Genomic DNA, 20,937 nt, shown 5'->3' with positions numbered 1-20,937 from the left:
TCTTTGCCAATCCATGGAGTGTAACCCGCCAGGCTCCTCTGTCCATGGGATTTCCCAGGCAAGAATATTGGAGTGGGTTGCCATCTCCTTCTCCAGGACATCTTCCCTGACCCAGGAATCGAAGCCAGTTCTCCTGTATTGCAGGCAGATTCTTTACTGACTGAGCTAGAAGGGAAGCTTGAACGTTTGCCTATTCTGAATATTTCATATAAATGGAATCTTACATGGTCTTCTATGTTTGGTGTCTTTCACTTGGCATAATATTTTCAAGGCTTGTCCATGTTACAGCATGTATCAGTATTTTCTTTGTTTAGTTGCCAAATAATATTCCATTGTATGGATGTACTACATTTGTTTATTCATTCATCAGTTGAATGGACATTAAGTTTGTTTGCAACTTTTTGTTATGAATAATGCTGCTATGATCATTTGTATACAAGTTTTATGCTTTTATCTTTTTGTGTATATACCTAGGAGTGGAATTGCTGGGTCATATAATAACTGTATATTTAGTTTTTCAGAAACTGCCAAACTGTTTTCCTAAGGGGCTGTATCATTTTGCATTTCCACCAGCAATATATGAGGGTTCCAATGTGTATGTCTTCATTAACTTCTTTTTTGTCTCTCTTTTTAATTATTGCCATCATCATGGCTATAAAGTTGTATTTCTTCGTAGTTTTGATTTACATTTTTCTGATGGCTAATGATGTTGTGCATCTTTTGTGTACTTGCTCGCTTTTTTTATATCTTCTTTGGAGAAATCCATTGCCCATTTTAAAAAATATTGAGTAGAATGAATTCTTTGCATTTTCTAGATATAAGTCCCTTATCAGGTATATGATTTGCAAATATTTCTACCATTATCTTGGATATCTTTTCATTTTCTTGATGGTATTGTTTGTGACACAAAAGTTTTCAATTTCTATGTAGTTCAAATTATGTTTTCCTCCATCACGTGCTTTTGCTGTCATATCTAAGGGACCACTGGCTAACCCAAAGTCATTAAGATTTACCCTTATTTTTCAAAAAAAGAGTTTTATAATTTTAGCTTTTATCTTTGGGTCTATGATCTATTTTAAGTTAATTTTTTTCATGTTGGTTTCATGTCTTTCATTGGTTTTGCAAAATTCTTGTCCATTGTTTCTATAATTATTTCTTCTGTTTCATTCTCTCTCTCCTTTTTTTCTAGGGCCTAGTTATATGTGTTTTGATTTATTCCCACATGCCTTTTAAGTTCTGTTCTCTTTCTGTCCTTTTTTCTCTCTGTGCTTCAGTTTGGATATTTTTTTCTTGACCTGTCCTCAAAGTCATTAATCCTCTGTTCTGCTGTGTCCAGTCTGCTGTTAAACCCACCAAGTTTTTTTTTATTTCAGATATTATACTTTGAGATTTTCCATTGATTCCTTTTTATGAATTCAGTTTATCTGTTAAAATTCTGCATCTTCTAATCCATTCTGTACACTTTTTCTTTTATTTTATAACCTTGTTGTAGCCACGCATTCCAGGAAACAAACTCACTCAGAAGGACAATGCAGATAGTGGAGTGCAGTTTATTACACCGGTGGGCCCAAGGCAGAGTCTCCTCTTAGCCAAGGACCCCGACCAGCATCTGTGAAAATCTTTTATACCCCATGTGTACGTGTCTGAACCCACTACTCCAAATCCTTGAGACTTACATAAACCAAGGAAAATACAATCCTAATAACCCCATCATTCACGTGCTATGTGCTCATGTGCTCAAACAGTCAAACAATTAGCCAATAATCAATAAACCCGAGGTTACACTCCGATAGACACAGAAAAATTTATGGCCTGTCTGGAGGAAGGGGTGATTAGTGTATGTTTTCTCTTAGGCGATGAGTAACCTAGAAACGATCTTCAAGGTTCCCCTGTCTGGAGGGGGTCTTATCCTCCTGTTGTTTTCATAGGCACTAAACACAGAGTTCAGAGTCCATTGGAAAGGTGGCCGAGCATGATCAGCATGAACAGGCCTGAGATGGAGTCCGGGCCCTATGAATTCCTTCTTCAACCTATCTATTTTATAACAGAAATTTTAAAGTCCTTATCTGGACTCCAGTAGCTGGCTTACTGTAGGTCTTCTATTATCTACTTTTTTCTCTTCATATTGGTCAAATTTCCCTATTTGTCTCACATCTCATAATTTTTTGGTCATATATCAGACTTTTATATTAAAAAATAGGCAATAAAGATGATGATATGTTCCCCTACAGATGAAAATAGACAAATGGGGTGAGGATCAGGGATTGAACTGGGTTGGGATTGGGTTAGAGTTTTGGTAAGATTCACCCAACTTCTGGTTTCTCTGTTTCTTAGGTGTGATTCCTCTGGGATTTTGATAAGAGAGACTGCAAGGTTTCTATCTCCTCAACCCAGCAGTTTTAGTTCTGCTTTTCAGAGGTTTTAAACTTAGATCTTTATCCTCCTACTCATACAGCTTCAGAAATATTGCAGATGTCTTGAGGGGGAAGACTACTTGTATGTATGAAGCAGGCTCCCCTTTTTAGGCAGAGTTCATTTTGCTTGCACTGGTAGAATGTGGGGAAATTTCACGCCTCCTACCCTTCAGTCCTTTGGGCTTCTGCACTACCCCAGGACTCAGCAAATGTTCTGTGGGAAAGCTGGCTGGAAGTTTGAGGCTCCTCTCTACATCTCCAATCCATTACACAACTCACATGACTGTTAAACATTTCACTGGCTTCTCTCTTCCTGTGTACACTGCCTCCACCCAGACTAAGCTTCATCAGTTAATGCCCAGGATCATTAAATGTCACCAGATAAGAAAGCAGCTGTCCACTGGGCCCTCGCTTAGTTCTGGCATCAGCAAATGATTCATTCAGTTGCATTGTCTTTTAGGGCAGGGGTTCCCAAGCCGCAGGAACAAGGCCACACAACAGGAGGTAGGTGGCTGAAACTGAAACCACTGCCACCGCCCCCACCCCCACCCCCACCCCTGCTCCCAGCCCCTGTCAGTGGAAAAATTGTCTTCCACAAAACTGGTCCCTGGTGCCAAAAAGTTTGGGAATTGCTGCTCTAGAGGACAAGACAGAACATGTGAATATGCCAAACTAGAAGTCTAAATGTAAATATCACTGTGGTCTTTGCAGAGACCTAGACCAGAACAAGTAAGGGCATCGTTTCAGAGTGGACCAGTGTTACTGGAACTGAGTAGGAAGAAGCTTCCAGAGCAAAACATCATGGCAGTGAGAAACAGTAACAGTGTTGTACTGAACAGACTCCAGTTCTACTTCAGTTTGGCCTTGGAAAGAGAACCATTCCCTTTAGATGGAGGAAGTCCTTGGGGTTCTTCGACAACGTAAGAATAGAGCTCAGGAGGGAAATATCAGATTGCTAAAATATCAATGGCAATATGGCACAAGTTTCAAATGTTATATTGCACTTAATTTAATGGTCAAATTAGGAGAAAAGATGAATGTTGGGATATTGTGTAAAAGTAGTGCTAAGATCGGAGAAGGCAATGGCACCCCACTCCAGTACTCTTGCCTTGAAAATCCCATGGACGGGGGAGCCTGGAAGGCTGCAATCCATGGCTTCGCTAAGAGTCGGACACGACTGAGCGACTTCACTTTCACTTTTCACTTTCATGCATTGGAGAAGGAAATGGCAACCCACTCCAGTGTTCCTGCCTGGAGACTCCCAGGGACGGGGGAGCCTGGTGGGCTGCCGTCTATGGGGTCGCACAGAGTCGGACACGACTGAAGCGACTTAGCCGAAGCAGCAGCAGTGTTAAGATTATTGCTCTCATTTTATTTTTTTGCTTTAGTCATTGAATAAACAGTAAGATAACTTAGAGACTTAGTAAAGTTGCCTTTCATGTTAAGAAAACTGATCTAAAAAAAAAAAAAAAAAAAAGAAAACTGATCTATCAAAAATCAAACTAAAAAACCGTAGGGGGAGAAATGAAGGTGGGGAAGCATTCACAGGATTCAATTCAACTAATTGAATGCTGCTGCTGCGGCTAAGTCACTTCAGTCATGTCCGACTCTGTGCGACCCCATAGACGGCAGCCCACCAGGCTCCCATCCCTGGGATTCTCCACGCAAGAACACTGGAGTGGGTTGCCATTTCCTTCTCCAATGCATGAAAGTGAAAAGTGAAAGTGAAGTCGCTTAGTCGTGTCCGACTCATAGCGACCCCATGGACTGCTGCCTATCAGGCTCCTCTGTCCATGGGATTTCCCAGGCAAGAGTACTGGAGTGGGGTGCCATCGCCTTCTCTGAATTGAATGCTAGCATGTGTTATGTATTGTGCTCAGTACTGGGGAGAAACAGAAAAGGTGATGTCCCTTGCTATGGACTGAATGTTTGTGTCCTACCCCAATTCCTATGTTGATGTCCTAATTCCCTATGTGATGGTATTTGGGGTGCAATTTTTTGGGGTAATTAGGTTTAGCTGAGGTCATGATGGTGGAGCCCAAGTTGTGGGGTTCAGTTCAGTCGCTCAGTCGTGTCCAACTCTTTGTGACCCCATGAACTGCAGCACGCCAGGCCTCCCTGACCATCACCAATTCCCGAAGCTTGCTCAAACTCACTTCAATCGAGTCAGTGATGCCATCCAACCATCTCACCCTCTGTCGTCCCCTTCTCCTCCTGCCTTCAGTCTTTCCCAGAATCAGGGTCTTTCCGTTGAGTCGGTTCTTTGCATCAGGTGGCCAAAGTATTGGAGTTTCAGCTTCAGCATCAGTTCTTCCAATGAATATTCAGGACTGATTTCCTTTAGGATGGACTGGTTGGATCTCCTTGCAATCCAAGGGACTCTCAAGAGTCTTCTCCAACACCACAGTTCAAAAGCATCAATTCTTCAGCACTCAGATTTCTTTATAGTCCAACTCTCACACGTGACTACTGGAAAAACCATAGCTTTGACTAGACAGACCTTTGTTGGCAAAGTAATGTTTCTGCTTTTTAATAGGCTGTCTAGGTTGTTCATAGCTTTTCTTTCAAGGAGCAAGCGACTTTTAATTTCATGGCTGCAGTCACCATCTGCAGTGATTTTGGAGCCCAAGAAAATAAATCTCTCACTGTTTCCATTGTTTCCCCATCTATTTGCCATGAAGTGATGGGACTGCATGCCATGATCTTCATTTTTTGAATGTCGAGGTTTAAGCCAACTTTTTCACTTTCTTTTTTCACTTTCATCAAGAGGCTCTTTAGTTCTTCACTTTCTGTGTAAGAGGAAACACTAGATCTCTGTCCCCCTCCCCCACACTGCCACCATGTGAAGGTATAAGAAAGAAGTCCTCTGAAACCTGGAAGAGGATTCTTACCAGAACTTGACCATGCTGACACCCAGTTTGTGGTATATTGTTACAGCAGCCCTTGAAGATTAAGATACCCCTGTTCTTGTATCTTTGAAAGTTAAGCCTCACAATGAATTTAAAATAGGATTAATTCAAGCATTATATTGTATTATTTTTAAGTATTCATAACTATTTAAAAATATTTTTTAAACTCTACAGTAATAAAAGGATTTAAGTAAGATTTACCTCCTGGATACTGTTCTTCTAACCTCTGTCAAACACAACCCCTTTTACTATGAAAGTTTTATTTTTATCCTATTGAGCTTAATTCAACTGGTGGGATCCAAAAGGAGAAAAAGGAGATCAAACTTTCAAAACTGCTGAAGCATCCTGAGTTATACAAGCAATTTATTTGTTTCCTTCTACTTCCTCAGCAAGAGTAGGGAGTCAGAGAGGAGAAATGTGAGAAAGCTAAGAAGAAAATAAGCTTCACACAAAAGAAAGCAAGAGTGGTGAGGGGATAAAAAGAATAGGAAGTGAGACACTGGTGGGAAAGAGAGAAGGTTTTTAGCTTTAATGTCTTTGAAAATAGACATCAATTGGAAAGGAGCACCAATTGTAAATGGGCTAAGGTCGATAAGCTTCACTTACCCCTAAGATTTTGAATGTCTGTTATGCTTATTACTTTCTACCTGGTTGTCTATTTTGTAGTATTATGCCTGTAAATATTATTTCATTATTAGAAGTATACTTTTTGTCTTGGTTCAAATTTTATTTCTTTTTCACCTCTATTAAAAGGAAACTTCAGACTGCTCACTAGATTTCCCCCTTTCAAGCCCTGCGTTCTATTCCTCCTGTATTTTGGGGGTATGGAATAATGAAATGTATGAAACAGAGGCTGTAATCAAAAATTCAGTTTTCAAATATGCTTTTAGTTTTCAATATCTGGGGGAGGATAAGAAGGTAGCTGTTTCACGGATACTTGGGACGTTCCAGATAGATGCGCAATGTCTGTAACTGTCCACGTCTCTTAATCTGTGCCAATATCCGTATGGCTCCGCGAAGCAAGTCAGTGACTGAGAAGCAGTTTGCTGAGGCCCAGGTCTGGGGCTCCGGCTACCCTACTTCCGGCCCCGCCTCCTCTCCCGCGGTTGCTAGGAGACGTGATGTCACCGGAAGCGAGGCCTGGGATAGGCTGAGGCGGGGGAAGCCTCTCCCCCACCCCTCGCCGCGCTACCTAAGCGCCCGGCTCTGGCTCGCCAGCTGTTGGTAGGCCTGGGTAAAGGGTGAGGGTCCGCGGAGGGTAGGGCCGCCCGCGGCTCCGTCCGCGCTCTCACTGGACGCAGCGTCCGCCGTCTTCCGCCGCCTCTGCCTTCTGTCCAAGACCGGCCGCTGGGCGGGAGAGTCCGGGGCGGCTGCCCGTGCTTCTGACTGACAAGCAGTGTTCCCACAGTCCGCGCTGCTCGCCACGTCCCCGGGTCTCGGCCGGCGGCTCTGCGCGGCGGCTGACCTCACCGAGCCCGGAGCGATGACAGCGCCTTGCTCCCGGCCGGCCCGGCTTCCTCCGCGCCGCCGGCCGGGACTCGTGCCGTTCCCGCCGCCGCTGCTGCTGCTCCTGCTGCTGGCGGCCGCGGGGCCGGCGCACGGCTGGGAGAGCGGAGACCTGGAGTTATTTGACTTGGTGGAGGAGGTGCAGCTCAACTTCTACCAGTTCCTCGGGGTGCAGCAGGTAAGTGGGGCCGCCCGCTCGCTCGAAGGCTGCATCTCCCGGGCAGAAACGTGCGGGTCGGGGCGGAAAGGAGGGGGTGGGGCCGGCTCTGACCCGGTTTTCTCCGAGGGAGCCGGGCTCGCGGGGCAAGACTTGGTCGTCCTGGGCTCGGCTGCCGTCCTCTGTCCGATTGACCACGGTCTTCTCCTAACCTGCTTCAAAGGGAATGGCCTGCCTTCCCCAGTCCCTCACCGCCCGGCTCCCCTTCTCAAGTTCCGGTCTCTGTGACAGGCTGGACGGTGCCACCAACCTGGGGTGGGGATCCCTTCCCTTTCCTCTGCCATTCTGGGGGAGATCCCTGCAGCCTGCTGTGCTGCAGGAAGGAGGAGTGGTGGGGGTAGATCTTGTACTCTTAAACCCTTTCTCTTCCTGCCTCTCTGATTGTGGAAAGGTAGTCGTGTCTCCCTCTAAATTTTCACCTTCCCAGTTACCCTTATCCTTTTAAGAGCCTCCTTTCCTGTCTTTCCGGAAAGGTAGGAATGCCTCTTAGTTGCCGTCTGGGTTGCAGAAGTTTTTCTCGCGCTGTACTTTGTAATGTGTTCAGCCTGTTGGATTAGGCAGTTGTAGCCCCGTTTAGAAATCTGCAGGAACTTGAAGCCTCTACCGTGTTGTTCGGGGAGTCGGGGAAGGAGCCGTGAAGTGCTGGGGCAGTAGAGGCACTTGGGGTGCTCCAGGAAGAGGAGCTCAGCCAGTAGCACAGGATCGTTTTCTTTTTCTTTTCGTTTCGTTTTCTTTCCTTCTTCAGCTCGACTTGTTTTTTTTTTTTTCTGATTGCTTTCTCTCTGGGAGTGCTGAATGAGTCCTACTGAGAAGATGCCATTTCACTGGTTTAACGATTATGCGGTGAAAGAATTTGAGACCTTCTGATTGAGCCCTTCATAAAAATGCTTTGAATAGTTAGGGGGCAAAAAGGTATTAATGTTTACCCACAACTGTTATTCGGGGCACACTTGCCGTGACCAGAGGTGAAATGTACATTTCGCCCCAACACGTTATCATAGATGTGTGTGAACTGTTCAGCTTAACACCAAATGGAAATTTACTTTTCAATTCAATATAAATGAATATAAAAATGCTGTTGCTGCGGCACCCTGACTTTAACGAATTTCAATTTTGTAAGAGCTATGAAGTAGTGTAAACATTGCACACTTAAAATTCTTACATGCAAACAATTTTGTGTTGTTTGTATTCATTATTTTAATCTGGTGCCACTTACTGCTAGAGACAAAGTGTACCTTATTTCAAAGTAAATAGTGATGCAATATGTGTAAGAATCATTAGTGAAATATAACTCTGAAGACTCTTAAGAATGCCTTTAATACTGAGAATATTTTTATTAGAATTTACCAAAATTGATTACATTCTGTAGCTAGAGTCTTATGCAAAACCTATCCAAAGATTTTGAAAGATATTTTCTAGTTACTCAAGGAAACCTTTTAAGAGCCCCTTTAAGAGGATACAGAAACTTAGTAGCAGTGGTTCGAATTTTAGATTATGTGATCTAGCTTGCATGTGAAGTCTCTCAGAATTTTCATTTATAAACTCATGCAGTTAAATTGGTAAAGATGGGAAAATAAGCATAAATAATTGAGAAGATTCCATGTAGAGGTAGAATTGAGTAGAAGGATCCAGAAAATTGTTTTCATCTGTGTTTCTCTACCCAATTGTTTTGAAATTGAAAATAATGCAGAAGAAACTTTGTTTTACCTAAGCAAAGAACCTGATTGGAACAGGTTCTTTACATTGACTCCTAATTTTCTTGGAAGACTTTCAGGAGACCAAAAATTTGGTAGAGACAAATGCAGCCTGTCTTAGGTCCATAATGTGTAATGTTCAGGCCAGAGACAGCCAATCTCTCTTGACTAGCCAGACATGAAGAACCAGAGCTAAGTAGGTAGGTTACTCAGAAGTGATGACCGCATTTAATCAGTTTGGTCGTCATTCATTCAACAGAGATTTAGTTCATGTCTACTAAATTTTAAGCACTGGGAATTGGCCAGTATATAAAATAAAACCCCTGAACTCAAATAAAACTCACGTTTTGGTAGGGGGAAACAGATAGTAAACAACCAAACAAGTAAATATAAGTGTCAGGTGCTCAGAAAAGGCCTCAGAAGGAAGTAAGGGAGTGAGCCATGTGGATAAATTCATTCAAGGAAGGCAACCAGTTAAATGCAGAGCTCTTGGAGCTTGCTTAGTATTGGAGCAGGGTATATGGTGAGGACAGCAGTAGATGATATTAGAGTCATGGCTGGTCAGGGAACAATCTTCTAGGGCTTCAAATGTTATTATAAGGACTTTGGCTATTATAAGTAACTTGGGGATGGAGTGGGGGTTTGAACAGAAGAGGTACATGATTTGACTTAAATTTCAAGGTGATCATTGAGTTGGAAATTATATGTATGTTGTTAATTATTGGATAATTGTGTAAAATATTCTGAACCTGTGTGGTGCAAAGTGGTCAGATTCCAGATATAATTTGAACATAGAGTTGACAGGATTTTGCTGATTGTTTGCATGTAAGGTGCGGGGGTTGATAAGTTGAAGATAATTGGAAAGCTTTTTCTAAACCTCAGAAAGTCAATAAATATTTTGTCTAATTGCACTTGTCGCTTATGGAGATGGAGAATCTGGGAATAGAAGTAGGTATGGTTTGGGGGAAAAAATCAGTAATTGAGTTTTGGTCATGCTAAATTTGAGGCGTCTAATAAACTTTCAGGTTGAGGTGGTGTGTAGGCAGTTGGGTACCCAAGTCTGGAATTGTAAGAAGGATTTGGCCTGTAGTTAATAAATTAGGGAGTCCCTGGCACTTCGTAGGTAATTTAAAGTCACAAAACCAGGTAAGTTCACCAGGGGTGTGTGTGCTAAGTTGCTTCAGTTTGTGTCCGACACTGTGCGACCCAATGGACTGTAGCCTGCCAGGCTGCTCTGTCCATGGGATTCTCCAGGCAAAAATACTGAAGCAGGTTGCCATTTCCTTCTCCAGGGGATCTTCCTGACCCCTGCAGGGATCGTCTCCTGCATTGGCAGGCAGGTTCTTTGCCACTAGTGTCACCAGGGGAGTGAAGGTAAAACAAAGAGAAAAGGGGTCTGGGAGTTGGACCATGAGGGGAACCAACAAAGGAAATGGAGAAGGAACAGCCAGTGAAGTTGGAGGCAAACCAAGGAAAGATCGTCTTTTTCTCTTTCAGGTGGAGAAAGTATTTTAAAGAGAAGAAAGCAATCAGCTGGGTTAAATGCTGATGGTAGTTCAAATAAGATGAGCTCTAGATGTTGAGTTGAACAGCGTGGAGGTCATTAGCTTACCTCTTCTAAAGCTGTTTCAGTGGTGTGATGAGATCAGTAGATGTGTTGTTTGGGGTAAGGAGAGAAGGACAATTGATAGAAAAATCTTTTTGTGATCTCCATACCCCGAACTAAACGCCAGGGATGATTAGAGGCTGAATGTGGTGTCCATTTTATCCTCTTTTCCACCAGGTCTGAAGTAACTTGCTCAATCACTCCCTGAAATCTATAATTGGAATAATCAGTGTCTTTTAACTTGAACCAAACCATTTACTCACTTATGACCTTGTGAAGTTAGTTGCCTCATTTTTAGGACAAATGGTATTTTCTTTATTTACTTCATAGCACACACTTAAATATTTACTGAAAGAAAAATATAAACATGGTAACTAAAATTAAACAGTAATTCACTGAAAAAGTAATTGCTTGACAGTTTTTATGTAATGGGTTATATTTATTAATATATGACCTTTTATTGCTCTCATAAAGCGAAGGAATTCCTTTCGATGTATTCCTAGGTTTCAAATTGGTTCTAAAAGATTTCAAAGGGATTCCAGAAGTTTTTAGTGGAGGGATGTTTATAGGTGACATGCCAGAAGCTCACTATATTTTAGAATGACTTTAATTGTCCACAAGGCTTTTGTATTTGGATATTGCATCTTTTTAGAGGATACAGGGTAGAAGATTAGAGGAATGTAAGGGGGAAAAGTGTTTATATCTTTCATTAGTAATTAAAATTCTAGATCCCAAACAATATTTATATCTCCTCTAACAGCTCCTACTCCTTGGACACCTGTATTTCTTGTGGGGTCAATGGCAATTCTGCATTTTTTTTTTTTTTTCATTGTCTTTGGGACCATGACTTTCTTTATACTTTGTACAGGGTTCTAGCCAACAATAAGTACTCCATAGTCATTAAAAAAATCTTTGAATTGAAATTTTAACAGGCTAAGTTATCTTAAATTTTGCAGTGTTTACTTTCTGATGAAATCAGAGTACTTGGTCCCAATCATTACAGATTTCTATTCAGAGAACTAGAAAATGTATCTCTTTCTCTTATAAATTTTTAAGTAACTGCATCCTTACATTCAGATGAACACTGAAACCTGATTAAAAGAGGAAAACTTGGAAATAGCTCAACTACCTCCACAGGAAAAAAAAATAAAAGAGGAAAACTATTAAGTGACATATGTTTACAGAATGTTGGACTTTAGGTTTTTATTCAGAATTAATCTTTTAAGCTCTTCCAGTCTGTATTTCAGATACACAGATGTGTAAATGCACAAAGTAGCAGCCTGTATTAGGGGGGGACAGTTACATTGCACTTATCCTATATATATCTCCAAGGGGAGCATCTTCCTTAAAGAAACACTGATGATCTCTTGACCCATCTCTTTAATCTTTCCATGGATGAGTGAGTTACCTTGTTGGAGGGTGATGGCCTTACCTCTGATTGGGGTGTGTCAGTCACTCAGTTGTGCCCTGCTCTTTGTGACCCCAATGGACTGTACCCACCAGACTCCTCTGTCCATGGAATTCTCCAGGCAAGAATACTGGAGTGGCTAGCCATTCTCTTCTCCAGGGGATCTTCCTGACCCAGAGATTGAACCCGGGTCTCCTGCATTGCAGGCAGATTCTTTATGGTCTGAACCACTAGGGAAGCCCTTTGATTAGGGAGAGCTAACTAATTACAAAGCTGTAAGTAACGAGGCTCATTCTCTTCTCTGCCCTAGACCAGTAAGAAAGTTATTATCTGGGCCAGACTTCTCTTGAGTGTACTGTCTCAACGCCTAGGATGGAGATGGAAGGGCAAAAATTGCTAGCAAGCCTCTTTGGCTCTCATATATAATCTCAATTCACCAGTAGCTTTTCATCAATAAAGGTGCTGTGTGATCTCTATTTGCCTGACCTGTGTGTTCAGGTTTTTGGGTGGGAAAAAAGTGCAGAGTCATTAAAAGGGACTTCTCAAACCCCAGTACAATGCTTTGTAGAAATAAAGAGGAAGATTTCTTTCATAAATGAGTGGTGAACCCATACTGTATCAGTTCTCTCCAGTGATTCTTGTGTTAGATTCCACTGATCTTGTGGTGTTAGTTGAATATAGTTCAGTCTGTCTCTAGTGAGTCTGTTCCCTTAGAAATCTGTCAGGTAATAATCACTCTCTGATTTTCATTGTAGAGTCCAAAATTATTAATTTGGAGAAAGATATAATACAAAATCTGGAATGGTAGATAAACTTCTAGTCATTTATATTTCTGATGTAAAGCATATCATGTCTAGAGTTAGAGCTGAATAAATATTTGTGCAGTTGTATATGTATTTGCCTCAGATTGGACTATTGTAAAATTGGTTTTTCTTATGTACACACTGTTTAGTGGAGATTGCCAGGACATACTTTATGGGGAAAAAGCAAGTCTGTTGGGAAACTCTTGCCACATAGTCTAGAGCTGATCGAACAGAAATCCTCGTTTAATTGTTTCTTTTTTCTTTTTATGCTATTCTTTTCTTTTTTTAAAAAAAGATTTATTATTTTTAAATTATTTTTGATTGCACTGGGTCTTTGCTGCTGCTCGTGGGCTTTCTCTAGTTGCCGCAAGTGGAGACTACTCTTCGTTGTGGTACACAGGCTTCTCATTGTGGAGCATGGGCTCTAGGCGCATGGACTTCAGTAATTGTGGCTCATGGATTCTAGAGCATGGGCTCAGTAGTTGTGTTTCATGGGCTTAATTGCTCTGAGGCATGTGGGATCTTTTCATTCCAGTCCCAAAAAAGAGTAATGCCAAAGAATGTTTAAACTACTGTGCAGTTGCACTCACTTCACATGCTAGCAAGGTAATGCTCAAAATCCTTCAAGCCAGGCTTCAACAGTATGTGAACCAAGAAATTCCAGATGTACAAGCTGGATTTAGAAAAGGCAGAGGAACCAGAGATCAAATTGCCAACATCTATTGGATCACAGAAAAAGCTAGAGAATTCCAGAAAAATATCTGCTTCATTGATTAAAGCCTTTGACTGTGTGAATCACAACAAACTGGAAAATTCTTAAAGAGATGGGAATACCAGACCACCTTACCTGCCTCCTGAGAAACCTGTATGCAGGTCAAGAAGCAACAGTTCGAACCAGATATGAAACAATGGACTGGTTCCAAATTGGAAAAGGAGCACATCAAGGCTGTGTATTGTTAGCTTGCTTATTTAACTTATATGCAGAGTACATCTTAAAATGCTGGACTGGTGATGCACAAGCTGGAATCAGGATTGCCGGGAGAAATGTCAATGACCTCAGATATGCAGATGATACCACCCTTGTGACAGAAAGTGAAGAACTATAGAGCCTCTTGATGAAGATGAAAGAGAAGAGTGAAGAAACTGGCTTAAAACTCAACATTGAAACAATGAAGATCATGGCATCTGGTCCCGTCACTTCAGGGCAAATAGATGGGGAAACAGTGCAAACAGTGACAGACTTAATTTTCTTGGACTGCAAAATCACTGTGGACGATGACTGCAGCCATGAAATTAAAAGATGCGTGCTCCTTGGAAGAAAAGCAATGACAAACCTAGACAGTGTGTTAAACAGCAGAGACATTACTTTGTCGACAAAGGTTTGTTTAGTCAAAGCTATGGTTTTTCCAGTGGTCATGTATGGATGTGAGAGTTGGACTGTAAAGAAATCTGAGTGCTGAAGAATTGATGCTTTTGAACTGTGGTGTTGGAGAAGACTCTTCAGAGTCCCTTGGACAGCAAGGAGATCGAACCAGTCAATATTAAAGGAAATCAGCCCTCAGTATTCAGTGGATGCTAAAGTGAAAGTTGGTCAGTTGTGTTGTAGTCTTTGGGACCCCATGGACTATTCAGTCCATGGAATTCTCCAGCTGAAGCTCCAGGATTTTGGCCACCTGATGTGAAGCGCTGACTCACTGGAAAAGACCCTGATGCTGGAAAAGATTGAAAACAGGAAGTGGAGGGGCAACAGAGGACGAGATGGATGGATGGCATTACCAACTCAATGGACTTGAGTTTGAGCAAACTCTGGGAGATGGTGAAAGACAGGGAAGCTTGGCTTGGTGCAGTTCAGGGGTTGCAAAGAGTCGGACACAACTGAGGGACTGAACAACCACCGCATGTCGGATCTTCCCAGAACAGGGACCATGTCCCCTACACTGGCAGGAGGATTACTAAGCACTAGACCACCAAGGAAGTTCTTTCCCCTCACCTTTACACTAATTATGAGAACAATCCTAAAATAGTTTGTCTTTTATTTAGCCACATCACTCAGCACGTGGGCTCTTAGTTCCCTGAGCAGGAGGGAAACCCAGGCCTCCTGCCCTAGAAACTTAAAATCTTAACCACTGGACTACCAGGGAAGTCCCAGTTTGTCTTTTATTATTCATAGACACACCCTAAGCTGAACAGGGAAATTGGAATTGTCCTTTATTGCAATTATTCATAGAGATAGATTCTAAAATCTTTTCATAAAAGTCACCACCTTACCCAGTGATTGGTGTGATGTGAATTGTAACATCATATGTTTTATTAATTGTTGGGACTGATACACAGGGGGCTTCCCTGGTGGCTCAGAGGATAAAGCGTCTGCCTGCAATACAGGAGACCCGGGTTTGATCCCTGGGTTGGGAAGATCCCCTGGAGAAGGAAATGGCAACCCACTCCAGTATTCTTGCCTGGAGAATCCCATGGACAGAGGAGCCTGGCGGGCTACAGTCCACGGGGTCGCAAACAGCCGGACACGACTGAGTGACTTCACTTCTTTCTTTTCACTTTATTGCTATTATTCATAGAGATAGATTCTAAAATCTTTTCATAAAAGTCACCACCTTACCCAGTGATTGGTGTGATGTGAATTGCAACATTGTATGTTTTATTCATTGTTGGGAATGATATGCAGGATGGGATAGGGGTGAGGGTAGATACTTGATTGCCCAGAGGAGAACTTCTGTGGCAGTTGTAAGTAACACCAGGTGATAAAATCCTAGTGTCTGTATTAAGCCTGGTCTCAGCTCTATGTTTTCTATCAATGAACTACGTACTCTGCAGACTGCTACTATATGGTCTTGGGAATCTTTTTCTAAGTCAGGCCTTACTGGGTCTATTTGAACAATGATGACATTAATTAATTTCACCCAGAATTAAAAACACCTCCAAAGCTTTTCTTGTATAGAGGTGTGCAGAGATGGAAGTAAAGGAGTTGAAGTGGAAAGAGACTTCTGATTGGGTGAAGCAAGACCCCATACCCTTTTATAATGAATCCATAGTCCTTTCTTTCTTTTCATCAAAACACTTCCTTGTGAAAGATGGGTCCTACACTAATGGATGTAAAATATGATTATGTTTTAAGTAACATCATAGTATGCCATTTTAAGAGCTAAATTTTTTTTAAATATAAATTCAGTAAATTTATATTTACTGAAATTTTTGTGTAATTGTGTCTGTAGGATTTAATTAGAAATTTAATCTAAAATTTGTGTCTCATTCTCAATACTACATTAAATAAGGTTAGGACTCATTCACTTAACATTTCTGATTACCAACATCCAGCAACTGGAATCTTGTATGTAATCAGACATGTTGCAAAAGCAAGGGCATGCCGCAGTCAACATTTCTGTTTAGAGAGAATATACGCATAAAACAATGTGCTTCATTATCAGGCAGACTCCTATTTTAGTGCCAGTGAGGCAGTGGGCATAAACTTATGTGCAACTACACAGTCAGCTAATAGAATTTCAGTTAAATATTAAAAGAGTCTAAGATCAAGAATTAAATAAAGGACACGTCATGGTATCAGATCAGATCAGATCAGTCGCTCAGTCATGTCCGACTCTTTGCGACCCCACGAATCGCAGCACGCCAGGCCTCCCCGTCCATCACCAACTCCTGGAGTTCACTGAGACTCACATCCATCAAGTCAGTGATGCCATCCAGCCATCTCATCCTCTGTCGTCCCCTTCTCCTCCTGCCCCCAGTCCCTCCCAGCATCAGAGTCTTTTCCAATGAGTCAACTCTTCGCATGAGGTGGCCAAAGTACTGGAGTTTCAGCTTTAGCATCATTCCTTCCAAAGAACACCCAGGGCTGATCTCCTTCAGAATGGACTGGTTGCATCTCCTTGCAGTCCAAGGGATTCTCAAGAGTCTTCTCCAACACCACAGTTCAAAAGCATCAATTCTTTGGCTCTCAGCCTTCTTCACAGTCCAACTCTCACATCCATACATGACCACAGGAAAAACCATAGCCTTGACTAGACGAACCTTTGTTGGCAAAGTAATGTCTCTGCTTTTGAATATGCTATCTAGGTTTGTCATAACTTTCCTTCCAAGGAGTAAGCGTCTTTTAATTTCATGGCTGCAGTCACCATCTGTAGTGACGTCATGGTATAAGCAGCAATATAAAAATGGAAAAGAAGCAGTACTAAATAATGCTGCTGAGGGCAAACACTAGAATTCTAAAAGGGTGTAATTTTTTAATTTTAGTTAAAAAAAATTCTGGAATACATGCAACTCCTGGTTATAGAAAACACAAGAATTTTCTACCTGAGACCCCACTGCGATGTGTAGTGAGCAGTTGTCAAAATGAGTTGAAACCAGAATAATTTTTGTTGTTGTTTATTGGGACCATCTAAACAGACCATAGAAAAATCCTAGGGTTCATATACATGCCTGCTAAGGAGGGTAGATACTTCATATTCTAGCCAATACTTAAGGACTTCATACCATTAAAATGGATCAGGTTAAGAACGCTATCCCATGACCAATTACAAAGAAGCCTCTGACTTTTTGGGAATGAAAAAAAAAATTAAAACTTATTAGCAGTTATTTTTAGCTCCCAACTTTTAGTTAACAGATACAAGATTAGTGTTTAGGTTCTTCTCTGACTTAGAGTAGTGTTTTGTGTTAACACTGGTGAATAAATTTGATTTAAGGAAGTGACTATATGTATGTATAATATAGGGCGACTGGAAATTGTTGCTTGTACTTAAGTATGTCATAATGTTCAGATGATTGTCACGCTGTGCAGTTCTACGGTAGTTCCACAGAGTTAGTGTGACTTTTTGTATTATACCTTTGGAAGTATATAAGGTTTAACTCAGAGTTAATTAGATCTGGAAATCAGTTTTTGTGGAAAGCTTCACAGGCTTTCAACAGTGCTGCCACTTCCCAAAACATTGTTGAAACTTATTTTGAATTGCTTTCAAAGCCTGTAACATATTTGGCAGTGTCTTCATTAACAGTGCATCTTTAAGATGAATTTGACTTTTGCCTATGGCTAATAGTCATTTGGAGCCAAACTTGGTGACTAAGTTGGGTTAACAAGCTGGGGTAAGTACCCTTTAGATTGATAAAGAGATCTGAAAATAAATTTCCAGTAAGGCTCATAAACTGTTTTGAGGACTGTTGTCAAAGAAGAATTCCAGGGAAGTTTGGAGGGGTATCAACGTGAAGTATTGGGTTGACTAAAAAGTTCGCTTGGGTTTTTCTGTATGATCTTAAAACCCAAACGAACTTTTTGCCCAACCCAATAAATATGTAGCCTTACAAAGTAGCAGAATGTATTCCAGTAAATGGCTTTTGGAGTACTTATTACTTGGCGGGTAGCAAATTTTTAAAAGAATTCTTACCCATTGGAGAAAAATACGTAAATAAAAATTAATTTAATTTTAGAGGTGGGAAAATATTGAGCTTAAACTATTCTAATTATCTGCCTGCTGTTAATATTTAAAATAAGGGTCATAAAAGTACTCATTATATTTATCTAATAATGCTAGTGAAGGCTGGAGTGGCAGAGGAGCCAGTATAAATGTTAGGGATAGAGACAGTAAGTGAGAATATCACTGAAGGAGAAATAAGACATATACAGAGAGAGGGAAATGTACATGGGAAAAAAAAAAAATCAGTATAAATACTCTGATGGAGTAATATCTCCATCTTGTGGCCTTTTTTGTATATTGTTGTTAAAAATGTTGAGGGGTTGTATTTTCACAACTGTAGGCATAAGTAAGAATAAAATATAAGTCGGATGAAAACAAAGTATGGGTCAGAGATATTTTGCAGTGTTTTGCGAGGCCCTTTGAGCCCAGGCCTCCTGGTGATGTGCAGTAAGCCCGTGTCTTCGGACATTGATGCCCTCCCTGGAGCAGCCATAAGTTAACTTGAGTGTCTTTCAAATGTAATTTTCTTTGAAATGCCATGGTATGGAAAAGGTTGGAAGAGCACTGTGAAGGCAGGCAATTACAGTGTTTTTCTTCTATGGAAAATTTATAAGCCTGTGTATATATATATGTGTGTATACATATAAACGTAAAATTGTCCTATGTAATTACTCTCATCAAGATCTTTGCTCTATTAAAGATTGTTGTTCAGCTCTTTAGAACCAAAAGCATTACTTAACATATTGGTACAAGAATCCAGATTTAAAAGACATCATTGAATTAGTGTCTTTTCGTTACTTGGTTACTTACTCTGGATGGTGGAATGACCATTAAGCATACCCAGTTTGTAGTAACTCAGAGGAATAGTTTAATGATTTGTAACAATCTTCTGTGTGAAGAGGACACACATGTCTTTGGAATGTATAAATACACAAACTCTGAGTAGACTGGAGTAATATTTTGAGATAAGGAAGTATTTTACTTACAATTCCTGACTGACATATATTTCAGGTTTTAGACAGATGACATTCATTTTAAAGTCGTTGATGTCTTAGAGCACTGTTCAATACATAACACACAAGCCACATGTATAACTTAAAATTTTCTAAAAGCCACATTTAAAAAGTAAAAAACAGGTAAAATTAATCTTAATATATTTTACTTAATCTCATGTATCAAAAATATTTGAACATGTGTTCACATTTTTTAAATTATTGAGACATTTTACACTTTGGCTTTTTTATTAAGACATCAAAATTTGGTATATATTTTCACTTTACACTGCTTAGCACACTTCAATTTGAATATTTAATTTTGATTGAAAATACTTAATCTGTATTGAGATTTCATAGAATGTGCAGCTAACAAGTAGATTCATGTACTCAGGCTCTTCCAAACATACTTTAAAAAGCTTTACAGTAACTGAAGCAAATGACATTAAAAAAATTTAAATATAAGTGACTCAAATAAAAAATTTGATTTCTGATTTACACTAACACATTTCAAGTGTTCAAATATGGCTAATGACTACCACATTGGAGATCACAGCCTTAGAGAATGAACGTTTCTGTGTTGTATATACCTACATATTTTTGGATAAAATCACTGATTGCTGTTTCCATTTTGTCAGGGACATCATTTGTGAGTTTTGTTTTTGTGTTTTAACTCATGGTAGTTGTTGTTTTGCTTTGTTTTTAGATTGTTCCAGTTGTGCTAGATATCATCTTCCTGTTCTGTCCGATTTACCCGTTCTTCTCTTTGGCCTGTAGAGGCAGTTAGTATAGTCTGTGCTGCTCTTCTCGGGACAGGGGGTTCAGAAGGTCACGCATAGAGGCCTGTTTGCTGAGGGTGTTTTCAGTAATCAGCTTCATTCAAATTGGTCATTTACTTTTGCTGACTTGCCTGTTACATTTTGTAATTTTTTAAAGTATTATTAAGTTAATATGTTAGGTCTTTAATGACACTCTGACCAGGAAATCACCAGTGTTCCTACTTTGTAATTTTAACTTTGAGGTTGCCTGGTCTCCCTAGTTACTCTGAAACTCACCCATCAAATACATTATTAGCTATGAAATATTCAGTACATTCTCTACTGTCAGCTATTTTGATTATTATAATATCTTTCATTAAATAATTTAAAAAGGGATTTCCAGATGCAGTTCTATTTGTGCCATTCTTTTTGCTCTTTATACTATCAATTAGGGATTCCAAAGGCATTCATGTCCACTGGCCAGCCGCCTTTGCCACCACCACATAGCTCCTAAACATACTGCTTTATTTTGGACTGATTAACTAATTGCTGATCCTTTCCCCTTTTCCTTGGTAATTTCATAAACAAGTAAGGAAAGGAAGTAGATTATTGTATTAGTGGTTCTTATACGTGGCTATTATTGTTTTAAATAGTCCTGGCATAGGAAAGAAATTGCATTGGAGTCAGAGATACTAAAAACTCTATGCTAAGGGGAAAAACAAAAATTAAAGAACCTATATAAAATCCTGAAGTTAAAAGAGACCTCAGCAATATCTAACCTATTTCTTCATGTAGCAGTCTCTTTCTGTAGCTCTCCGAGAAGATGATCATCCATTCTGTTTTATTTATGGCTAACAATGGTGGGAGGGATTATGAAACAACCTGTTAAGTTTTTGATGAAAGTACTCAACAGAAATTTTATTATGTAAAGCCCAAAATCATAATTCTTACACCCACCTTCAACTTTATTTACTGTCTTCTTTTGGAGTACCCCTGAATACATATATATATTTCCTCTAAGTTCTTTTCTTTAATGCCTTAAAATAAAATGCACAAGAGAAATAATTACCTTTGATTCTCTCCACAACAGTAATTTAAAAAAAAATGAACAAACCACGGTTCTTTGTATAGCATTTATACCTCAATAAAGTTGGGTTTTTGTTTTGCTTTGTTTTTTAAATACAGGCAAGCTGAG

General features: G+C 40.3%; 1 protein-coding gene across 1 annotated transcript in view; it reads left to right on the top strand.

Moving 5' to 3' along the window:
• Window positions 1-6,539: 6,539 nt before the first annotated feature.
• The window catches only part of DNAJC1 (DnaJ heat shock protein family (Hsp40) member C1), a 181,979-nt gene continuing 167,581 nt past the window's right edge, over window positions 6,540-20,937 (top strand). Inside the window, exon 1 of the mRNA XM_025000956.2 lies at window positions 6,540-7,007. Within this exon, the coding sequence (XP_024856724.1) occupies window positions 6,807-7,007 (201 nt within the window). The 5' untranslated portion in view covers window positions 6,540-6,806. The remainder of the gene's footprint in view (window positions 7,008-20,937) is intronic.

Source organism: Bos taurus, chromosome 13, assembly GCF_002263795.3.
Source record: "Bos taurus isolate L1 Dominette 01449 registration number 42190680 breed Hereford chromosome 13, ARS-UCD2.0, whole genome shotgun sequence".
Lineage (NCBI taxonomy): Eukaryota > Metazoa > Chordata > Mammalia > Artiodactyla > Bovidae > Bos > Bos taurus.
Note: the sequence above shows the minus strand (reverse complement) of the source record. Positions and strands in the feature narration are given on the sequence as shown.